We start from the raw sequence: 15,377 nt of genomic DNA on the forward strand, positions 1-15,377 counted from the left end.
GAGTGCGGCTCAGGAGCTGTGGCCCACGCGGCTTTGTTGTTATGTGCCACGTGGAAACTTCCCGGGCCAGGGATCAACCCCGTGATCCCTGCCTTGACAGGCAGATTCTCAACCACTAGCCCACCAGGGAAGACCTCTGTATCTTGTCTTAGCAAATTCCTTTTGAAAATCTCCGCATGTCATCTGTTATCATTTTAATTCATTCATTTTAGGGTTTATGGAATACTCCATGGTATGGTCAGAACATTGTGTATATTTTAATTTTTTTTTTTTTTTTACTAATCATTTAAGAAAAATTTTGCAGTAGGTATTCCTGTATGTACTGTATTTCACCACATAAAAGACGTTATTGATTGTAAGAACACCAGTACCTCCTTACCACTAACGCAGAAAATACTACAAGGTCAACGAGGACACAGTGCCTTATATTATTATTTATTTGTGCTCAGGTGCCCTTTTCTGGGCCTCAGGAACGTTGCTGGGCGTCACTGGGTGGCTCAGTGGTAAAGAATCCCTCTGCCAGAGACATGGGTTTGATCCCAGGAGGATCCCACGTGTGGTGGGGCAGCTAAGCCTGTGCGCCACAGCAGTAAAGCCCGTGTGCCCCCGAGCCTGTGCATCTCAACAAGAGAAGCCACTGCAATGAGAAGCCCGAGCACCAAGACTACAGAGTAGCTCTCCCTTTCACAACTGGAGCAAAACCCGTGCAGCAGGGAATACCCAGCACAGCCAAAAATAAATAAATAAAAATAAAAAGAAACAAAAAGCATCGCTGAGGCCACTCCTTTTAAGAGCACTTCACTGTTATTCTGGGATTGTCTCTCGGCCGTGGCGCAAAATCCTGCCAGTTTGTGCCCAACAACCAGAACTCATCTATTCTTCAGGTGGTTCTTAAGTGACTGGAGTATTGCACAGTCTGGCCCCCCTGGAACAACAGCCAGTTCTCACATGACAGCTGCCGCCTGGGACTTCCCGTGTGCACGCAGGGTGCGTTCAGAGATGTGAAAGTATGTCTCGGAATTGATGAAATATATACCATATGTGTGTGCATTCATTCATTCCCTCGTTCATTAGGTAGAAAAGCATGTACATTTAAAAGCTTGTTTTTACTAGTTACATCCGTGAGCGTGCAAAGTGATACTTTCTCATCACTAATTAAAATCAACAAAGCAAAGCAGGGAAGCCAAAACAGCTGGTCTCTGCCCTCGCCTTCCCTGCTTCCCAGTTGGCCCTGCCCAGAGGGAACCAGGTTCAGCTGTGAACCCTGGTCCTTGTTGGCATTTAACCCCACGGCTTACGGTGACACACGTGTCCCACTACGGCTGGACGAGAATTCCACTCTGTTCACCCTCGCTCATTTAAAGTATCAGCCCCTCGGCCCTGTCCGCTCATGAATCTAAATAAGTTTGTTTAGATTTGTAATTGGTGTTTACATTCTTATGACCAGAGACAGCGTTTTGCAGCTGAGGATCTTCTCTTCTTGTCCAGCTTCTATTTTCTTTGAAATTAACTGCTGTCATCGTTATTTGTTTGCCCTTTTTCCTCGGTGCTTTCTCCAGCCCGCTCCCAGCCGCCCCTCTCCCCCACCCCCGCCCCACCTCCCGTCCCCTTCTTCCTGGTTCTAGGTTTACGCCTGGCTTTGGTGGACTGGCTTCTCCAGTGGCCTCCTGAGAGTGTCCATGGGAAGTGAAGTTGCTTAAAAGATCTTTATTCTGCCTTAATGCTTGATTGACAGTGTAGCTGGGTATAGAGTTCTAGATGAAAATACTTTCTTTCCTAGCATTTCGGAGGCCTCTGTTCCTCGTCTTCTAACTCCCCCTCTGGGAGGCGCTCTGACATGTGATTCCTGCGCCTTTGGACTTAACCCCCGCCTTCTCCCCTGGAAATACAGCGTCTCCCCAGCCTCGTGCCGCAGCCTCAGCGTGTCTGCACCCTTTGTGTCAGATTTGTTTTAATGTAGAAACGATGCTGTGTCAGCCATCCCGCGCCGTGTGTCGGTCACTCAGCGGTGCCCCTCTCCGCGACCCCATGCGCTCAGCCCACCAGGCTCCTCTGTCCATGCGGTTTTCCAGGTGAGAATACTGGAGAGGGTTGCCACTGCCTACTCCAGGATCAGTTATCGTGTTTGTTTATAAAGTCCATGTTCTCTTATTTTATGAAGGGTATTAAAATTTTCTCTTTGCGTATTTTGGCCCTTTATGCATTTTTGATCTCTACTGTGTTTAGTGACTTTTAATGGGCGTTTCACCCTAAAAACCCACGTCCTCTGAAGGACTACCCCAGTCCTCGGATTGCCCCTGCCGGGCGTGCCCTTACCCGGGCTCGGTGCCTCCTGGGCCGCCGTCTTCCCGTGATCTGCTCTCTTCTAGCTTCTCTGTTTTGTCTGCTCGCTCGATTTTCACAGTGGTTTCCCCGCCTGTTTTCCGGCCTGCGTGCACGTGGGCAGCTGTGCGGGCATCTGGAGGCGTGGCCTCCGGGGTAGGGAGGCCTCTCCCTGTGGAGCAGCAGAGCCGGTGCTGAGCTCGGCCAGGAGGGCGCGTCCCCCGCTGAGCACCACCAGTGGACGAGCCCCTCCCGTGGGTCGTCGAGGCCTGGCGCACGGCTGGGCGGGTGCTGTGTTTACCAGGGTCCCCTCCAGGGAGGGCTCGAGGAATCTCCGGGGAATCCAATGGGGCCTTCGGTTTCAGCTAAAGAAAAATCCGGCCTCTGCCACGCCGATCTTTCTCTGGTACGGCTCTGGGAGGCCCGTCTCCATCTGTGATGGCTGACGAGTGGCCAAAGCATTTGATCTGCTCAGTTACCCATTATCTTAATTAGGTTATTAGCCCTCCTGTAGACGTTGCTCTTCCTGATTAAGGCCCTAATTAGTAGGAGAAGGTCTAGGTTTTACCACGGAGATAATATTCCTCGGTACTTTAAGGATGTTCTTTTTTTTTAAAAAAAAAAGTTTTAAAATTTGATTAATCTGTTCTTCATCGCTGTTCGGGCTTTTCCCTAGTTGCGGCTCCCAGGCTCAGAGCGCAGGCTCAGTGTCGTGGTGCTTGGGCTGAGCTGCTCCGCGGCAGGTGGGATCTTCCCGGACCAGGGTTCGAACCCGTGTCTCCTGCACTGGCAGGCGGATTCTTTACCACTGAGCCACCAGGGTAGCCCCTCCTCGGTACTTTAAAACGTTTTTATTGTTGAAAATTTGGAAAATAAAAAGTATACAGAGAGTAAAAATCATCTGTGAAATTACCTCCAAAAGAGAATTGCTTTTAGCATTTTGGTGCCTTTCCTTCTTTTCTTACTATCAAGTTTATTTTCTTACGTAATTCGAATCAACCTGTGTACAGAGCTCTTTACCTTTTTTTTTTAACTCCGTGTACTTACATTGTGAACATCGTATTTAGTGCTTAGTGGAGCGTGGGCTGTGTGACTGCGTCCTTGGTGAAGCTTCAGAATATTTCCCACTTTTCTCTGTAACGCTTATGTAAGCATCTTTGATTCCTTTTTGATTGTTTCTGGAGGATAGGAACTTAAAGGTGGGATTCGTCGTGGAGAGCTGGAGGCGTTTCTAACTGCAGGCCTGTGCGTGCCTAACAGGACGTGGTTGGCACCAGGCCCTGGCTGGTTTTGACCTTGGTGAGGACCGGCGCCAGGTGACGCCCCCACGGGCAGTGTCTGCACGTGCTGTCTCACCTCACCTTCTCTCTTACATGGCTCTGTCCTTAAAGAGTCTCTGCCGACTAGACAGGGGACGCACGCATGATGCTGGTTTGTGTTTCCTTTAGTATTTGTGAGATGGAGTGGGTTTTACACTGTACGCAGGCCATCTGTGCTTGATAGTCTGTACCCGCCTCTTGTCGCTTTCCTCATCTTTATTTTGAAATGCTCTCAGCAGAGGACTAGATCCGGGGTAACATAGTGACCTGTTTGTGCACCCATGACCCAGCTTCAGAAATAAGTCGTCCAGCTGGAGTGCGGCAGGAGGGGGCGGGGCCGCGGCCCCTGGAGGTGTCCTTGGCTCTCCGCCCAGCCCTGGAGAGGAGGCGGGGAGGCGCAGGACATCTGCATCTTGCCCGGGACTTGAACCCCTGGGCCGCTGGCGGGAAGGCAGACATCTGTCAGCTCTTTGGGTGGCGGGCGAGGATTCGTGCTGGGGACGGGGCTGAGGAGAGATGGAACTGCAGGGCTGGCAGCATCTGACTGCCAGAGTGGCTGGTGTAGGATGCGTCCTCGATGCTGGTTGGAACTTGGGTTACTGCAGCCTGTGGCGGCTTGCAGGGGACAGGGCCCTCGGTGGGATGGACGTGGGGCTCTGGTGCCCGCCGTGTCCCCTGGGTGCCCTCCCCCTGGGCGGGTGCGGCGGCAGGTCCTGAGGCTTTGGCTGGTGGGGGGTGCCCTCCCCCTGGGCGGGTGCGGCGGCAGGCCCTGAGGCTTTGGGTGGTGGGGGGTGCCCTCCCCCTGGGCGGGTGCGGCGGCAGGCCCTGAGGCTTTGGGTGGTGGGGGGTGCCCTCCCCCTGGGCGGGTGCGGCGGCAGGCCCTGAGGCTTTGGGTGGTGGGGGGTGCCCTCCCCCTGGGCGGGTGCGGCGGCAGGCCCTGAGGCTTTGGTTGGTGGGGGGTGCCCTCCCCCTGGGCGGGTGCGGCGGCAGGCCCTGAGGCTTTGGGTGGTGGGGGGTGCCCTCCCCCTGGGCGGGTGCGGCGGCAGGCCCTGAGGCTTTGGTTGGTGGGGGGTGCCCTCCCCCTGGGCGGGTGCGGCGGCAGGCCCTGAGGCTTTGGGTGGTGGGGGGTGCCCTCCCCCTGGGCGGGTGCGGCGGCAGGCCCTGAGGCTTTGGTTGGTGGGGGGTGCCCTCCCCCTGGGCGGGTGCGGCGGCAGGCCCTGAGGCTTTGGGTGGTGGGGGGTGCCCTCCCCCTGGGCGGGTGCGGCGGCAGGCCCTGAGGCTTTGGTTGGTGGGGGGTGCCCTCCCCCTGGGCGGGTGCGGCGGCAGGCCCTGAGGCTTTGGGTGGTGGGGGGTGCCCTCCCCCTGGGCGGGTGCGGCGGCAGGTCCTGAGGCTTTGGTTGGTGGGGGGTGCCCTCCCCCTGGGCGGGTGCGGCGGCAGGCCCTGAGGCTTTGGCTGGGATGGGGCTGTTGGAGGCACCCTGCGTGGGCCCGTAGGTCAGTCCCGAGGCTGAGGTGGGCACGTGGGCGCGGCTTGCTGTCCCCGGGGCCGCCCTGAGCGCCACCCTCTCCCTGCCCCTCGGAAGGAGCCGCCGTCGTGGTTTTGTGAGGCCGCCTTCTCGGGTTCCTCGCAGCGTCGTCGCCTGTGTGTTCTGCCCGCGACAGTGTGGCTTCGCTTGTTTTGAGTTGTGCGGGTGGATTTAGGTCTCGTCCGTCATGCTGCTCCCGGCCATGGCCTGTCCCCCCGCGAACGAGTCTGGGAGCCACGCTGCTGCGAGCATCCTGGTCCCCACATGTGCGGCCCCTCTGCGGTGCGCGCCTGGCTGGGACTGGCTGGACGCTGAGTGTGCGTATTTTCGCTCTACCTGATGAGGCCAGCTTCCGGTTCACCACTCCACTGGCAGCCTCAAGTGTGTGGTCTGCTCTTCTGCGTTTTCTATTGTCTGATCTTTTCCTTATTGATTTGTGAAATGTGAAAAGTGGAAGTTGGTTGTTATGTCTGAGTCTTCACGACCCCATGGACTGTACTGTCCATGGAATTCTCCAGGCCAGAATACTGGAGTTGGGTAGCTGTTCCTTTCTCCAGGGGATCTTCACAACCCAGGGATTGAACCCAGGGCTCCTACATTACTGGCGGATTTTTTCCCGACCCAGGAATCGAACCAGGGTCTCCTGCGTTGCAGGCGGATTCTTTGCCAACTGACCATCAGGGAAGCCCTGTGTTGATTTGTGGGCGTCCTTTATTCTAGTTTCTAGTCTTTATCAGCGATACGTGTTGTAATTATTTCCTCCAGGTCTGTGAGTCGGTGTTCTAAATTCTACTTACAGCGTCTTTTGATGAGTAAAACTGTTAACGTGGTTGGATTTGTTCATTCTCTCCTTTATGGTCAGTGTTTCTCTGGTTCAGTTTTGTGTAAGAAATCCTTCCTTGTCTCTGGGGTCATAAAGATATTCCCCTCATTCTCTTTGGAGAGCTTTCTGGTCTTGCCTTTCAATGAGGGTCTTTAAAGCCTGATTTAAAAAATGGAAATAAAATTGACATAGCAAAGTTAACATTTCCAGTGCATTCCAGTGGTGTTTAGCGCCTGCCCACGTCAGATGGCCTTCTCTTTTATCATTCGGTGTGTTGTAGCACAGTTCACTTGGTCATTCTGCTGCTGGTGGAGATGAGTAAAGTCTCCGGCTTGGGCCCGTTTGCAGTGGTTCTGCTGTGCGTGTCCCTGTCCCATCCACCTCGGAGTGGCGTCGACGGTCAGTGGTGGAGACGCGGCCCCACAGTGGCTTCCAGCTGCTTGCTGGTTGGCCCCCGCCGCCCGGCAGCGTGCGGGGCGCTGGCTGTTCCCTTTCCTCTCCTGCACGTGGTGTTTCTTCGCTTCGGTTTCTTTCGTTTCTGTCAACAGCACTTCGTGGTTTTCAGTGACGGTCTTGCGAGGCTTCTGAAGGTTTATTCCTTCGTCTTTTCATACTTCCTGACGCCGTTGTAAATGGTGTCATTTGTAAGGACATGGCCCTTTCACTTTGTTTCTAGTGTTTAAAAACAGTGTTGCGTCTCTTTACTTCCGGTGTCTCGTCCCCTTGCTGAGTCCATTTCTCACTTCTAATGGTTTGCCCATAGATTGCTTTGTGTTTTCTTTGTACAGTCACATCGTCTGTAAAGTAACTACAGCTTCCCCTTTCCGGCCCTCCCGCCGCCCGTGTGTGTTTCGACGTGACTGTACCGGTTAGGACCCCATGCGGCGTGAACGACGTGGCCGGCGGGCCTGCCGGTGTGCTCCTCGTGGGGAGGTGGGCCTGCACATCCACTTTTGTTCAGAACTGTGTTTGCCAGTGGGAAGAGCGAGCCCGGAAAGCCAGGTGGCATATTCTTATCTCACTGCAGTCCCTTTGTAGAGTTTATTATAACACGAGAGCGAAACGGAATTACATGCAGAGTGCGTGGAATAAGGCCAGCCGTGTAGGAGGCAGGCGCTCTCTGGACGATCCTGAGGTCTCTGTTGTTACACGTTTCAGGTATAAAAAAAGTTTCAGGTTAAGCTCATGGGTTGCTTGGTTGCCGTGGAGCTTCATCATGCAGCCTTTGCTGACCTGGAAACAGCATTCCAGTCCAGAGGGCGTGTTGAAGGCAGGTCTGACTTGGGACTTCGCCACGGCCATGGCCGTCTGTTCTAGCAGCACATCCCCAGCTGTTGTTAGGGCCCTGAGGTCGGCTCAGTCAGCCCTGTTTGAGCAGAGCTCACCCGCACAGGCTCGTTGGCCTCGTCAGCCCCTGTCACAGTCATTCCAAGTCCTGCCCCAGCCCGGTGGTGGGGGTGACCACAGAGGCTTCTCCGAGCTGCGTGCCTTGTTTCAGACCCTCCGGCTCCTGGGAGAGACGCCCACACGGGCCTGGGGTCAGACCTGCAGCCTGTTTGCTGTCCGGAATGTCCTGACAGGCAGGAAGAGCCTTGTTGTTCTTTCCAGGGCTGCTCTGAAGCCTTGACGACAGCTGCTTCCAGCAGACGTCCCCTCCCCCATGTCCAGGGTCCTCTGCTCTCTCCTGGCAGAGAGGACGGGGATGCCTGGGCCAGCACAGGAACCTCCGTGTGGTGCGGTGTCCCCCCCGGTCCGTGCTGCCTGCCCCGGAGCGTCCGATGGAAGACTTGGGTCCCGCCCTGCAGTGCTGCTGTGAGAGGAGAGCCCGCTCCTTCCCTGAGCCGCAAGCCTTGTGCTTGGAGGACACGCCGCCCCTGTCTGTCAGGGACCCCTCCCACAGGCGCGGCCCCCTTCCCCTTCAGAGACACCCCGTCCAGGAGCAATGCTGTCCCCGCATCCTGCCTCCCGCTTACGGGGACGCGTCCCCGTCCCACGCTCAGCGAGGAGGGTCTGCTCAGCCAGGCAGAGCTGCCCTGGTTTTGTGCGGCACTGGGACGCGAGCATCAGCCCCGGAAGCCACGACCTCCTCGGAGCGAGTGGCTGCCCGGTGATCCCCCTACCTCGGGGCAGCTGCAGAGTCCTCACACGGGAGGGGACCGCGTGGTGTTCATGATTTTTACTTTAAGAAAGTTTTCAAATATAAAGGATAGACAATAATGTACTGGGTATCTCCCTTCCAGAGTCGACCTGTACATTTAAAAAATGTTGTTTAGTTTTTCTGAGTGAGTAGACGGCACACACAGCTCCCTATGAAGCGTGTCCTCGTGTGTGCACATGTGATGTTCCGCGTGTCCTGGTAGGCCCCCGGGCTCCATCCCCCGACCTATGAGCTGGCTAGTTCTAGAACCTGCTGTGTGCCTTTCTGTCTGCTTTTGCAAGCAGCTTTGCGTGCACATGGATCCAGCTCCGGGGACGTGCAGGGCGCTTCCCGTGCGGCTGCCGTGGGGACAGGGTCTCCCACCCTCGCGCCGCCCCTCTTCGGGCCTTTCTGCCCACCGCCGGTGCAGCCTGGGGCCCGCCTCCCCTGGGCAGTGGCAGTGGCTCCGTCCTGCCGGGTGAACGGTCCCCGTGGAGCTCACAGGGGCCCAGTGCCTGTCCTTGCTTGGTGTCTGCACGCGAGGGTCGTCCTGGCTGTGCCCCCACGGGGTGTGCAGCGTTCGTGTCGGCTCTGCGCGCTGGCCGTGCTGTGTCGGCGGTCCAGCGGCCCTGGCCTCTAGCTGCCCCTGCCTCCCCGCCGACAGCCCTGGCCCTTCCCATCGGGGGCCCGCGGAGGAGCCCTGGGAGGGTGGTGCTGTTCCACACTCCAGGCCATTCTGAACGCAGGCGGGTGAGAGGCCCTGCTGTGGCCTGAGAGGGGTCATCTGCGGGGGCGGGACCCCAGCTGAGGGTCCGGGTGGCTGGGAGCTGGCACCCACACCTGTCTCCTGCATCCCAGGGGACCTGGCCCCAGGTGCCCAGGCCTCGTCCTCATCTGAGAGGGAACGGCGACCCTCTGGGCTCTGTTGCTGTCTGGGAGGGAAGGCAGTTCTGGGCGCGTCCTCTATGGAGGGAGGGGGGCCCGGGGCTTGGGCAGCGATGCCCCAGCCGGGACACAGGGCTGAGGGGGCTGCTTCCTCCATGCCTGGCTCCTGCCCCCACCGCGCCCCTCCCCTGGCTCTCTGGCCCGGCTCTGCGGCAGCGGCAGTCCCGGCAGACACTCGCACTGCGGCTGAGCTGAGCGGGCTGAGCGGAGCAGCCTCCCTCCCGCAGCCCCGGCCCCCTGTGGGCTGCAGAGGAGCCGACTTCCCTCTCCTGCTGGAAGCAGGTCCATCTCCCTCCCGCTTGGCTGCCTGCTCCTGGTAAGGCCACGCCCTTGGCCCCTGCTTACCCCCTCCCTTCCCCCCGGCAGTGTCTGCTTCTGTTTGGAGTGGTCGTGGGCAGGACGCTGCAGACAGCGGCTGCAGAGGGCTCTCGGAGGGCTCAGAGCAGAAGCCCTGGCCAGCCGGGGACGCGGCTGTGACGGAAGACCAGTTCTGGGTGGCTTCTCAGCTTTCGTGTGGCTTTAGTGTGAAAGAGCGCTTCCCACCCGTAGAGGTCTGTTCAAGGCTTTCCTGGGGTGTGTTGGTGTGTGCACAAGCGGGCACAGCACACCTCTGACCTGCTGTGCTGGAGGCGGCCTGGGAAGGCATGGCTGTACTCCGGGCGGTGGGCTGGGGTGCCGTGGCGAGTTGGCGGCTTCCTCCTCGTGGAACGTGGGGTGGATGAGCGGTTCTCATCTAACCAGCGCACACACGCTCACGCGGGGTGCCAGGGTGGGACGGGTGGATGGGCTGGGCTCGGAGGTGGGCTTGGCATCCCTCAGGGGGTTGACTGCAGTGTGCCGCCAGGCTCCTGGGGGGTGTTTGAGGTTCAAGACGGCTGGGCTGCCTGGCTCTTGGGGGAGCCTCCAAGGTGCCCAGCCTTCCAGGAAGTGGTCAGTGGGCAGAGTCCTGCGGCTCCTTGCAGGCCCGCTGAACGGAGCAGTGAACAGCATGAGGAGTGGTTCCTGTGGCCTGAGCCCAGAACTGGAGCCCGGGCCCTGCTCACCCGACACGGCTGCTTTACAGGGATAAACGCCCAAGCCCGGAGGCTGCAGCGGAGCCGTGCCAAGGGAACCCCGGCCCCGGCCGCAGGGGGCACCCGGAGCCCTCCTCCACCGAGGCTGCGCCGTACAGTCAGCGAGACCAGCCTGAGCTCGGCTTCCACCCGGGACCCTGAGGAGCCTGGCCGGGACACCATGCGCTGTTCCCTCTACGAGTCACCCCACCTGCTGCTCCTGCAGGGCTACAGCCAGCAGCACGTGAGCCCCTCACTGGGGTGGGGGGCTCTCAGATGGACCGGGGGTGGGGGCGGGTCTCTCAGATGGACCTGGGGGTTGGAGAGCAGGAGGCTCTCAGATGGACTGAGGGGGCTGGGCTCTCAGATGGACCAGGGGGTTGGAGGGCAGGAGGCTCTCAGATGGACCAGGGGGGCGGGCGCAGGGCTCTCAGATGGACTGAGGGGGCCGGGCTCTCAGATGGACTGGGGGGTTGGGGGGCAGGAGGCTCTCAGATGGACCAGGGGGGCGGGCGCAGGGCTCTCAGATGGACTGGTGGGGCGGGTTCAGTGCTCTCAGATGGACCTGAGGTGGGGGGGGGGGCAGATGCAGGGCTCTCAGGTGGACCTGGGGGTCGGGAGGCAGGAGGCTCTCAGATGGATCAGGGGGGCTCTCAGATGGACTGGTGGGGTGGGCGCAGGGCTCTCAGATGGACTGGGGGGGCTCTCAGATGGACCGGGGCGTCGGGGGGCAGGAGGCTCTCAGATGGACCGAGGGGGGCGGGTGCAGGGCTCTCAGATGGACCTGAGGGTCGGGAGGCAGGAGGCTCTCAGATGGACCGGGGGGGCTCTCAGATGGACCGAGGGGGGCGGGTGCAGGGCTCTCAGATGGACCGGGGTGGGGGGCGGGTGCAGGGCTCTCAGATGGACCGGGGTGGGGGGCAGGTGCAGGGCTCTCAGATGGACCGGGGTGGGGGGCAGGTGCAGGGCTCTCAGATGGACCTGGGGGTTGGGAGGCAGGAGGCGCTCAGATGGACTGGCGGGGCTCTCAGATGGACCAGTGGGGTGGGCGCAGGGCTCTCAGATGGACCGGGGTGGGGGCGGGCCTCTCAGATGGACCTGGGGGTCGGGGGGCAGGAGGCTCTCAGATGGACTGGAGGGTGGGCACAGGGCTCTCAGATGGACCGGCGGGGTGGGTGTGGGGCTCTCAGATGGACCAGGGGGTGGGCACAGGGCTTTCAGATGGACCTGGGGGGTCGAGGGGGCAGGCGCAGGGCTCTCAGACGGACTGGGGGGGCGGGCGCAGGGCTTTCAGATGGACCTGGGGGTCAGGGGGCTGGGCGCTCTCAGGTGCACACCCCCAGCTGGCCTTAGCTGGGGCCGGGGGCTGTGGTGGCCTTGGTCGGTCCTGGACTCTGGAGGAGAGTAGAGGCGTCCCTGTTCTCTGCTTCCAGAACATTCTCTGGTGCAGGTTACAGTAGGAGGCAGCAGGGCTGGGAGGGGCCCCTCAGCTCCTCACTGACTGACCCCAGCCGGGGCTCATCTGATCCTGGGCCCCACCCACCTGTCGCTTAGGCCGCTGCCTGCCTGGCTTGGGGGGGGACCTGCTGCCTCCCCGGGGTTGGGGGTTGGTGGGTCCCAGGGAGTGGTTCCTGTGGGCCGACACCCCCGCCTCCCGTGACTTCGAGTGTGTGCAGGGCCGCCTCCCACATCTCCATTGGAGTCGCCCCTGGAGTCTGGGAGTCGGGGTGGATGCCCAGGGTGGGCAGGCTGGGGGCAGGCCGCAGGTCAGGACGCGCTCCAGGGTGGGCGGCCCGGGCAGCTTAGCTGCCAGGGATGGAGTTGCCGGCGTGGCGGCCAGTCCCTGAGCTCTGGCGTCTGCGTTTCAGGACAGCCTGGTGTATGTGCTCAACCGGGAGCGGCACACGGTGGGCCAGAGGACCCCGTCCAGCAAGCCCAGCATCAGCCTCTCGGCCCCCGACATCCTGCCCCTGCATTGCACCCTGCGCCGGCGCCAGCCCTCGGGCCAGGGCCCAGCGGGGGCCCAGCTGGTGCTGGAGCCGCTGCCCGGGGCGCCCGTTGCCGTCAACTTCGCGGAGGTGGGGGCCCGCCCGGTGGCGCTGCGGCACGGCGACCTGCTGTCCCTGGGCCTCTACTACCTACTGCTGTTCAAGGACCCGGCGCAGGCCCAGCCGCTGCCCGCCCAGGCCCTGGCCCGCCTCCGGACCGCGCCACAGAGCTGCCGGCTGTGCGGCGCCCTGCTCCGGGCCCGCGGCGCCCCTGCCCCCGCCCGGCCCGCCCTGCCCCGGCCGCGGCCGCTGCAGCTGGAGTTCGAGCCCGACGTGGAGGACACGCTGCTGCAGCGGATCATGACGCTGATCGAGCCGGATGGCGATGACCACAAGCTGACCCCCGCCTTCCTCCTCTGCCTCTGCATCCAGCACTCGGCCACCCGCCTCGAGCCGGGCTCCTTTGGGCAGCTGCTGCTCAAGATAGCCCGGCTGATCCGTGAGACCGTCTGGGTCAGTGGTGGGGCCAGGCCGTGTGGTGGAGGGGCCAGGTGCTCAGAGGCCCCGAATCCCACAAGTGACCCTCCTTTCCTGAGTCTGCCCTCTGTCAGACACTGGGTGTAGTCATCTGCTGCTGCTGGATTTCATTCTCACAGCACCCCAACAGCGTGGGTGTCCCGTGTCACAGCTGAGAGCACCGGGGCAGAGAACCGCGTCTCCTGAGCCCGAGCGTGACCCTCGGCTTCCCCCCCAAGCTCATAGGACCAGCCCTGGGCCCCGGCCCCGGGCGGGCGAGGAGCAGGCTCGTGGAGGCGGTGGACCTCCTCTCCTCGGGTCCCGGGCTGGGTGATCCTGAGCTGCTTCCCCGGGGGTGAGAAGCCTCACACGGGTCTGTCTCCAGTCCCCGAGGCTCCTTTGCTTGTTTGTTCATCTGGGGGCATCAGCAGTCCCCCACCCTGCCGCCACCCAGCGCTCACGAGTCTCCTCAGCTCAGGCGCCGGGAGCAACTGAGAGAGCCTGAGTGGGAGTCCGTTAGGGCACGCCGGGCCGCCTTGGCTAAAGCGGGAGTGATTTCCTTTTTTATTCGTATGTATGTGTGGCCGTCCCCAAGGCGTGTGGGATCTTAGTTCCCAGACCAGGGATCAGAACACGAGCCCCTCTGCCGTGGAAGTGAGGGGCCCTATCCACTGGACTGCCAGGAGAGCCCCAAGAATGATTTCTTGATTAAAAAGGACAGAAAACGTTGGCTAGGCCTGAGTCCCTGTGGGCACGTTGAATTGTATTTGTAGAAACTCAAACCCACAAGCACCTGCTCGTTGTTTCTGGGGACTGGCTTTTAAAAGTGTGACTATGAAGCTTCACCATCAGGGAGTTGCTGGAATCCTTATTCTGAAACTTGTCAAACGTTTGACCTGTCTTTCCTCTTCTCTGCCTGGCTGCTTGTTATGTAAGAGAGCTGGATGTGAAATGTTCCTTCTGTGCTGGGAGGTTTGACCAAATGGGAAGACAGGTTCCCGTGTGGCTCAGAGCAGGTCACCGGGTTCAGGGCGCCCCAGCAGGGAGGCCGTGTGTGCACGTGGGTGGAGCTGCAGTCGGTGGTGGTCTGACTGTCACAGCCATCCTGGCCCGTTTGTCTCATCTTGCTTTCTCCATTTCTGATTGTAGGAGAAAACCAAAGAGCTGGCAGAGAAGCAGGCGCACCTGTAAGTATGGCCCCGTCATTGTACCCTCCCCGCCCCTGGTTCCCCGAGGGGCTCAGACCCAGCTCCCTCCACCCCCACTGGGGCCTGCTCTATGCTTCCATGAACTGTGGTGTTGAAGACTCTTGAGAGTCCCTTGGACTGCAAGGAGGTCCAGCCGGTCCGTCCTAAAGCGTCTTTCTGTTTCTGGGGGGCTCTCTCCACGTCTGCAGTCACCACCTGCAGAACTGTGTGTCGGGGGAGTATGTGACAGAGTGGGCGCGACCCTCTCGGAAGCTGTCTCCTCACTTGCTCCCGTAACGACTGTGTTAACGTGAACCGGCTTCTTTGGGGAAACGAACACCTCTGGGGTCTAGATGGGGCAGTCGGTCTTGGCTCTCCAACCAGAAGCACTGTATCTACTCTTAATTGATGCTGGAGGAGTTGGGAAAACCATTTGGCATTAGCGGTCAAGATGAGCGGACACTGCAGGGAACTGCCTTCACAAACGCGCCTAAGCCACGGCCACCCGTCCCCTGGAGGAACGTGACGCGTGGCGACAGCAGAGGCTGCGTGTGGTCACCGCACGTCAGGGATGCGGGGCTCCTGAGGCCACAAATCACACTGCGGTCCACAGGGGTTTGCCTCATCCCCATTCACGTGACAACCTAGACAGCATATTAAAAGGCAGAGACATCACTTTGCTGACAGAGGTCTGTTTAGTCAAAGCTATGGTTTTTCCAGTGGTCATGTATGGATGTGAGAGTTGGACTACAAAGAAAGCTGAGCGCCGAAGAATCGATATTTTTGAACAGTGGTGTTGGAGAAGACTCTTGAGAGTCCCTTGGACTGCAAGGAGATCCAACCAGTCCATCCTAAAGGAAATTGGTCCTGAATGTTCACTGGAAGGACTGATGCTGAGGCTGAAGCTCCAATATTTTGGCCACTTGATTCGAAGAACTGACTCATTAGAAAAGATCCAGATGCTGGAAAAGATTGAAGGCGGGAGGAGAAGGGGACAGCAGAGGATGAGATGGTTGGATGGCATCACTGACGCGATGGACATGAGTTTGAGCACGCTCTGGGAGTTGGTGATGGACAGGGAAGCCTGGTGTGCCACAGTTCATGGGGTTGCAAAGACCTGACTGAGGGACTGACCTGAACTGTTCGTGTGAAGATGTCGAGTGAGGAGGGTTCATTTATAAAGCACATGCATGCTGTCATGCTTGCGGGGTACTGCCCACCCGCGGTAGGTCCTGTAAGGGGAGCAGGAGGAAGCATCATTGCCCCCTCCTTCCTACATCGTTGTTGGGGCCTAGAGGGATGGAGCTGGGAGCCGGGGGCTGAGCAGCGAGGCTCCCGCTGGGCTGAGATGAACAGAATCCCCGTGGGGCTTGTGGGCATCCGAGCAGCGCTGGCCCGGACGTGGGATTGCTGGGCCATAAGGAAGCTCGGGTTTATTTTTTTGAGGAACCTCCGTGCTGTGTCCCACAGCGGCTGTGCCAGTTCGCATCCCCACCAGCGGTGCACAAGAGTTCGGTTTCTCCACGTGCTCTGTGACACCCACTGGGTCAGGTCTTTTTAAA

At 59.7% G+C, this 15,377-nt stretch overlaps 1 protein-coding gene across 7 annotated transcripts in view; it reads left to right on the forward strand.

Annotated features, from left to right (window-relative positions):
• The window catches only part of LOC109578577 (monocyte to macrophage differentiation factor 2), a 123,855-nt gene that overhangs the window by 94,428 nt on the left and 14,050 nt on the right, over positions 1-15,377 (forward strand). For all 7 annotated transcript variants that reach the window (XM_070780261.1, XM_070780260.1, XM_070780263.1 and 4 more), the window contains 3 exons: positions 10,136-10,368; positions 11,993-12,625; positions 13,778-13,815. In XM_070780261.1, coding sequence (XP_070636362.1) covers positions 10,136-10,368; positions 11,993-12,625; positions 13,778-13,815 — 904 coding nt within the window. The remainder of the gene's footprint in view (positions 1-10,135; positions 10,369-11,992; positions 12,626-13,777; positions 13,816-15,377) is intronic.

Source organism: Bos indicus, chromosome 25 (assembly GCF_029378745.1).
Source record: "Bos indicus isolate NIAB-ARS_2022 breed Sahiwal x Tharparkar chromosome 25, NIAB-ARS_B.indTharparkar_mat_pri_1.0, whole genome shotgun sequence".
NCBI classification, from domain to species: domain Eukaryota; kingdom Metazoa; phylum Chordata; class Mammalia; order Artiodactyla; family Bovidae; genus Bos; species Bos indicus.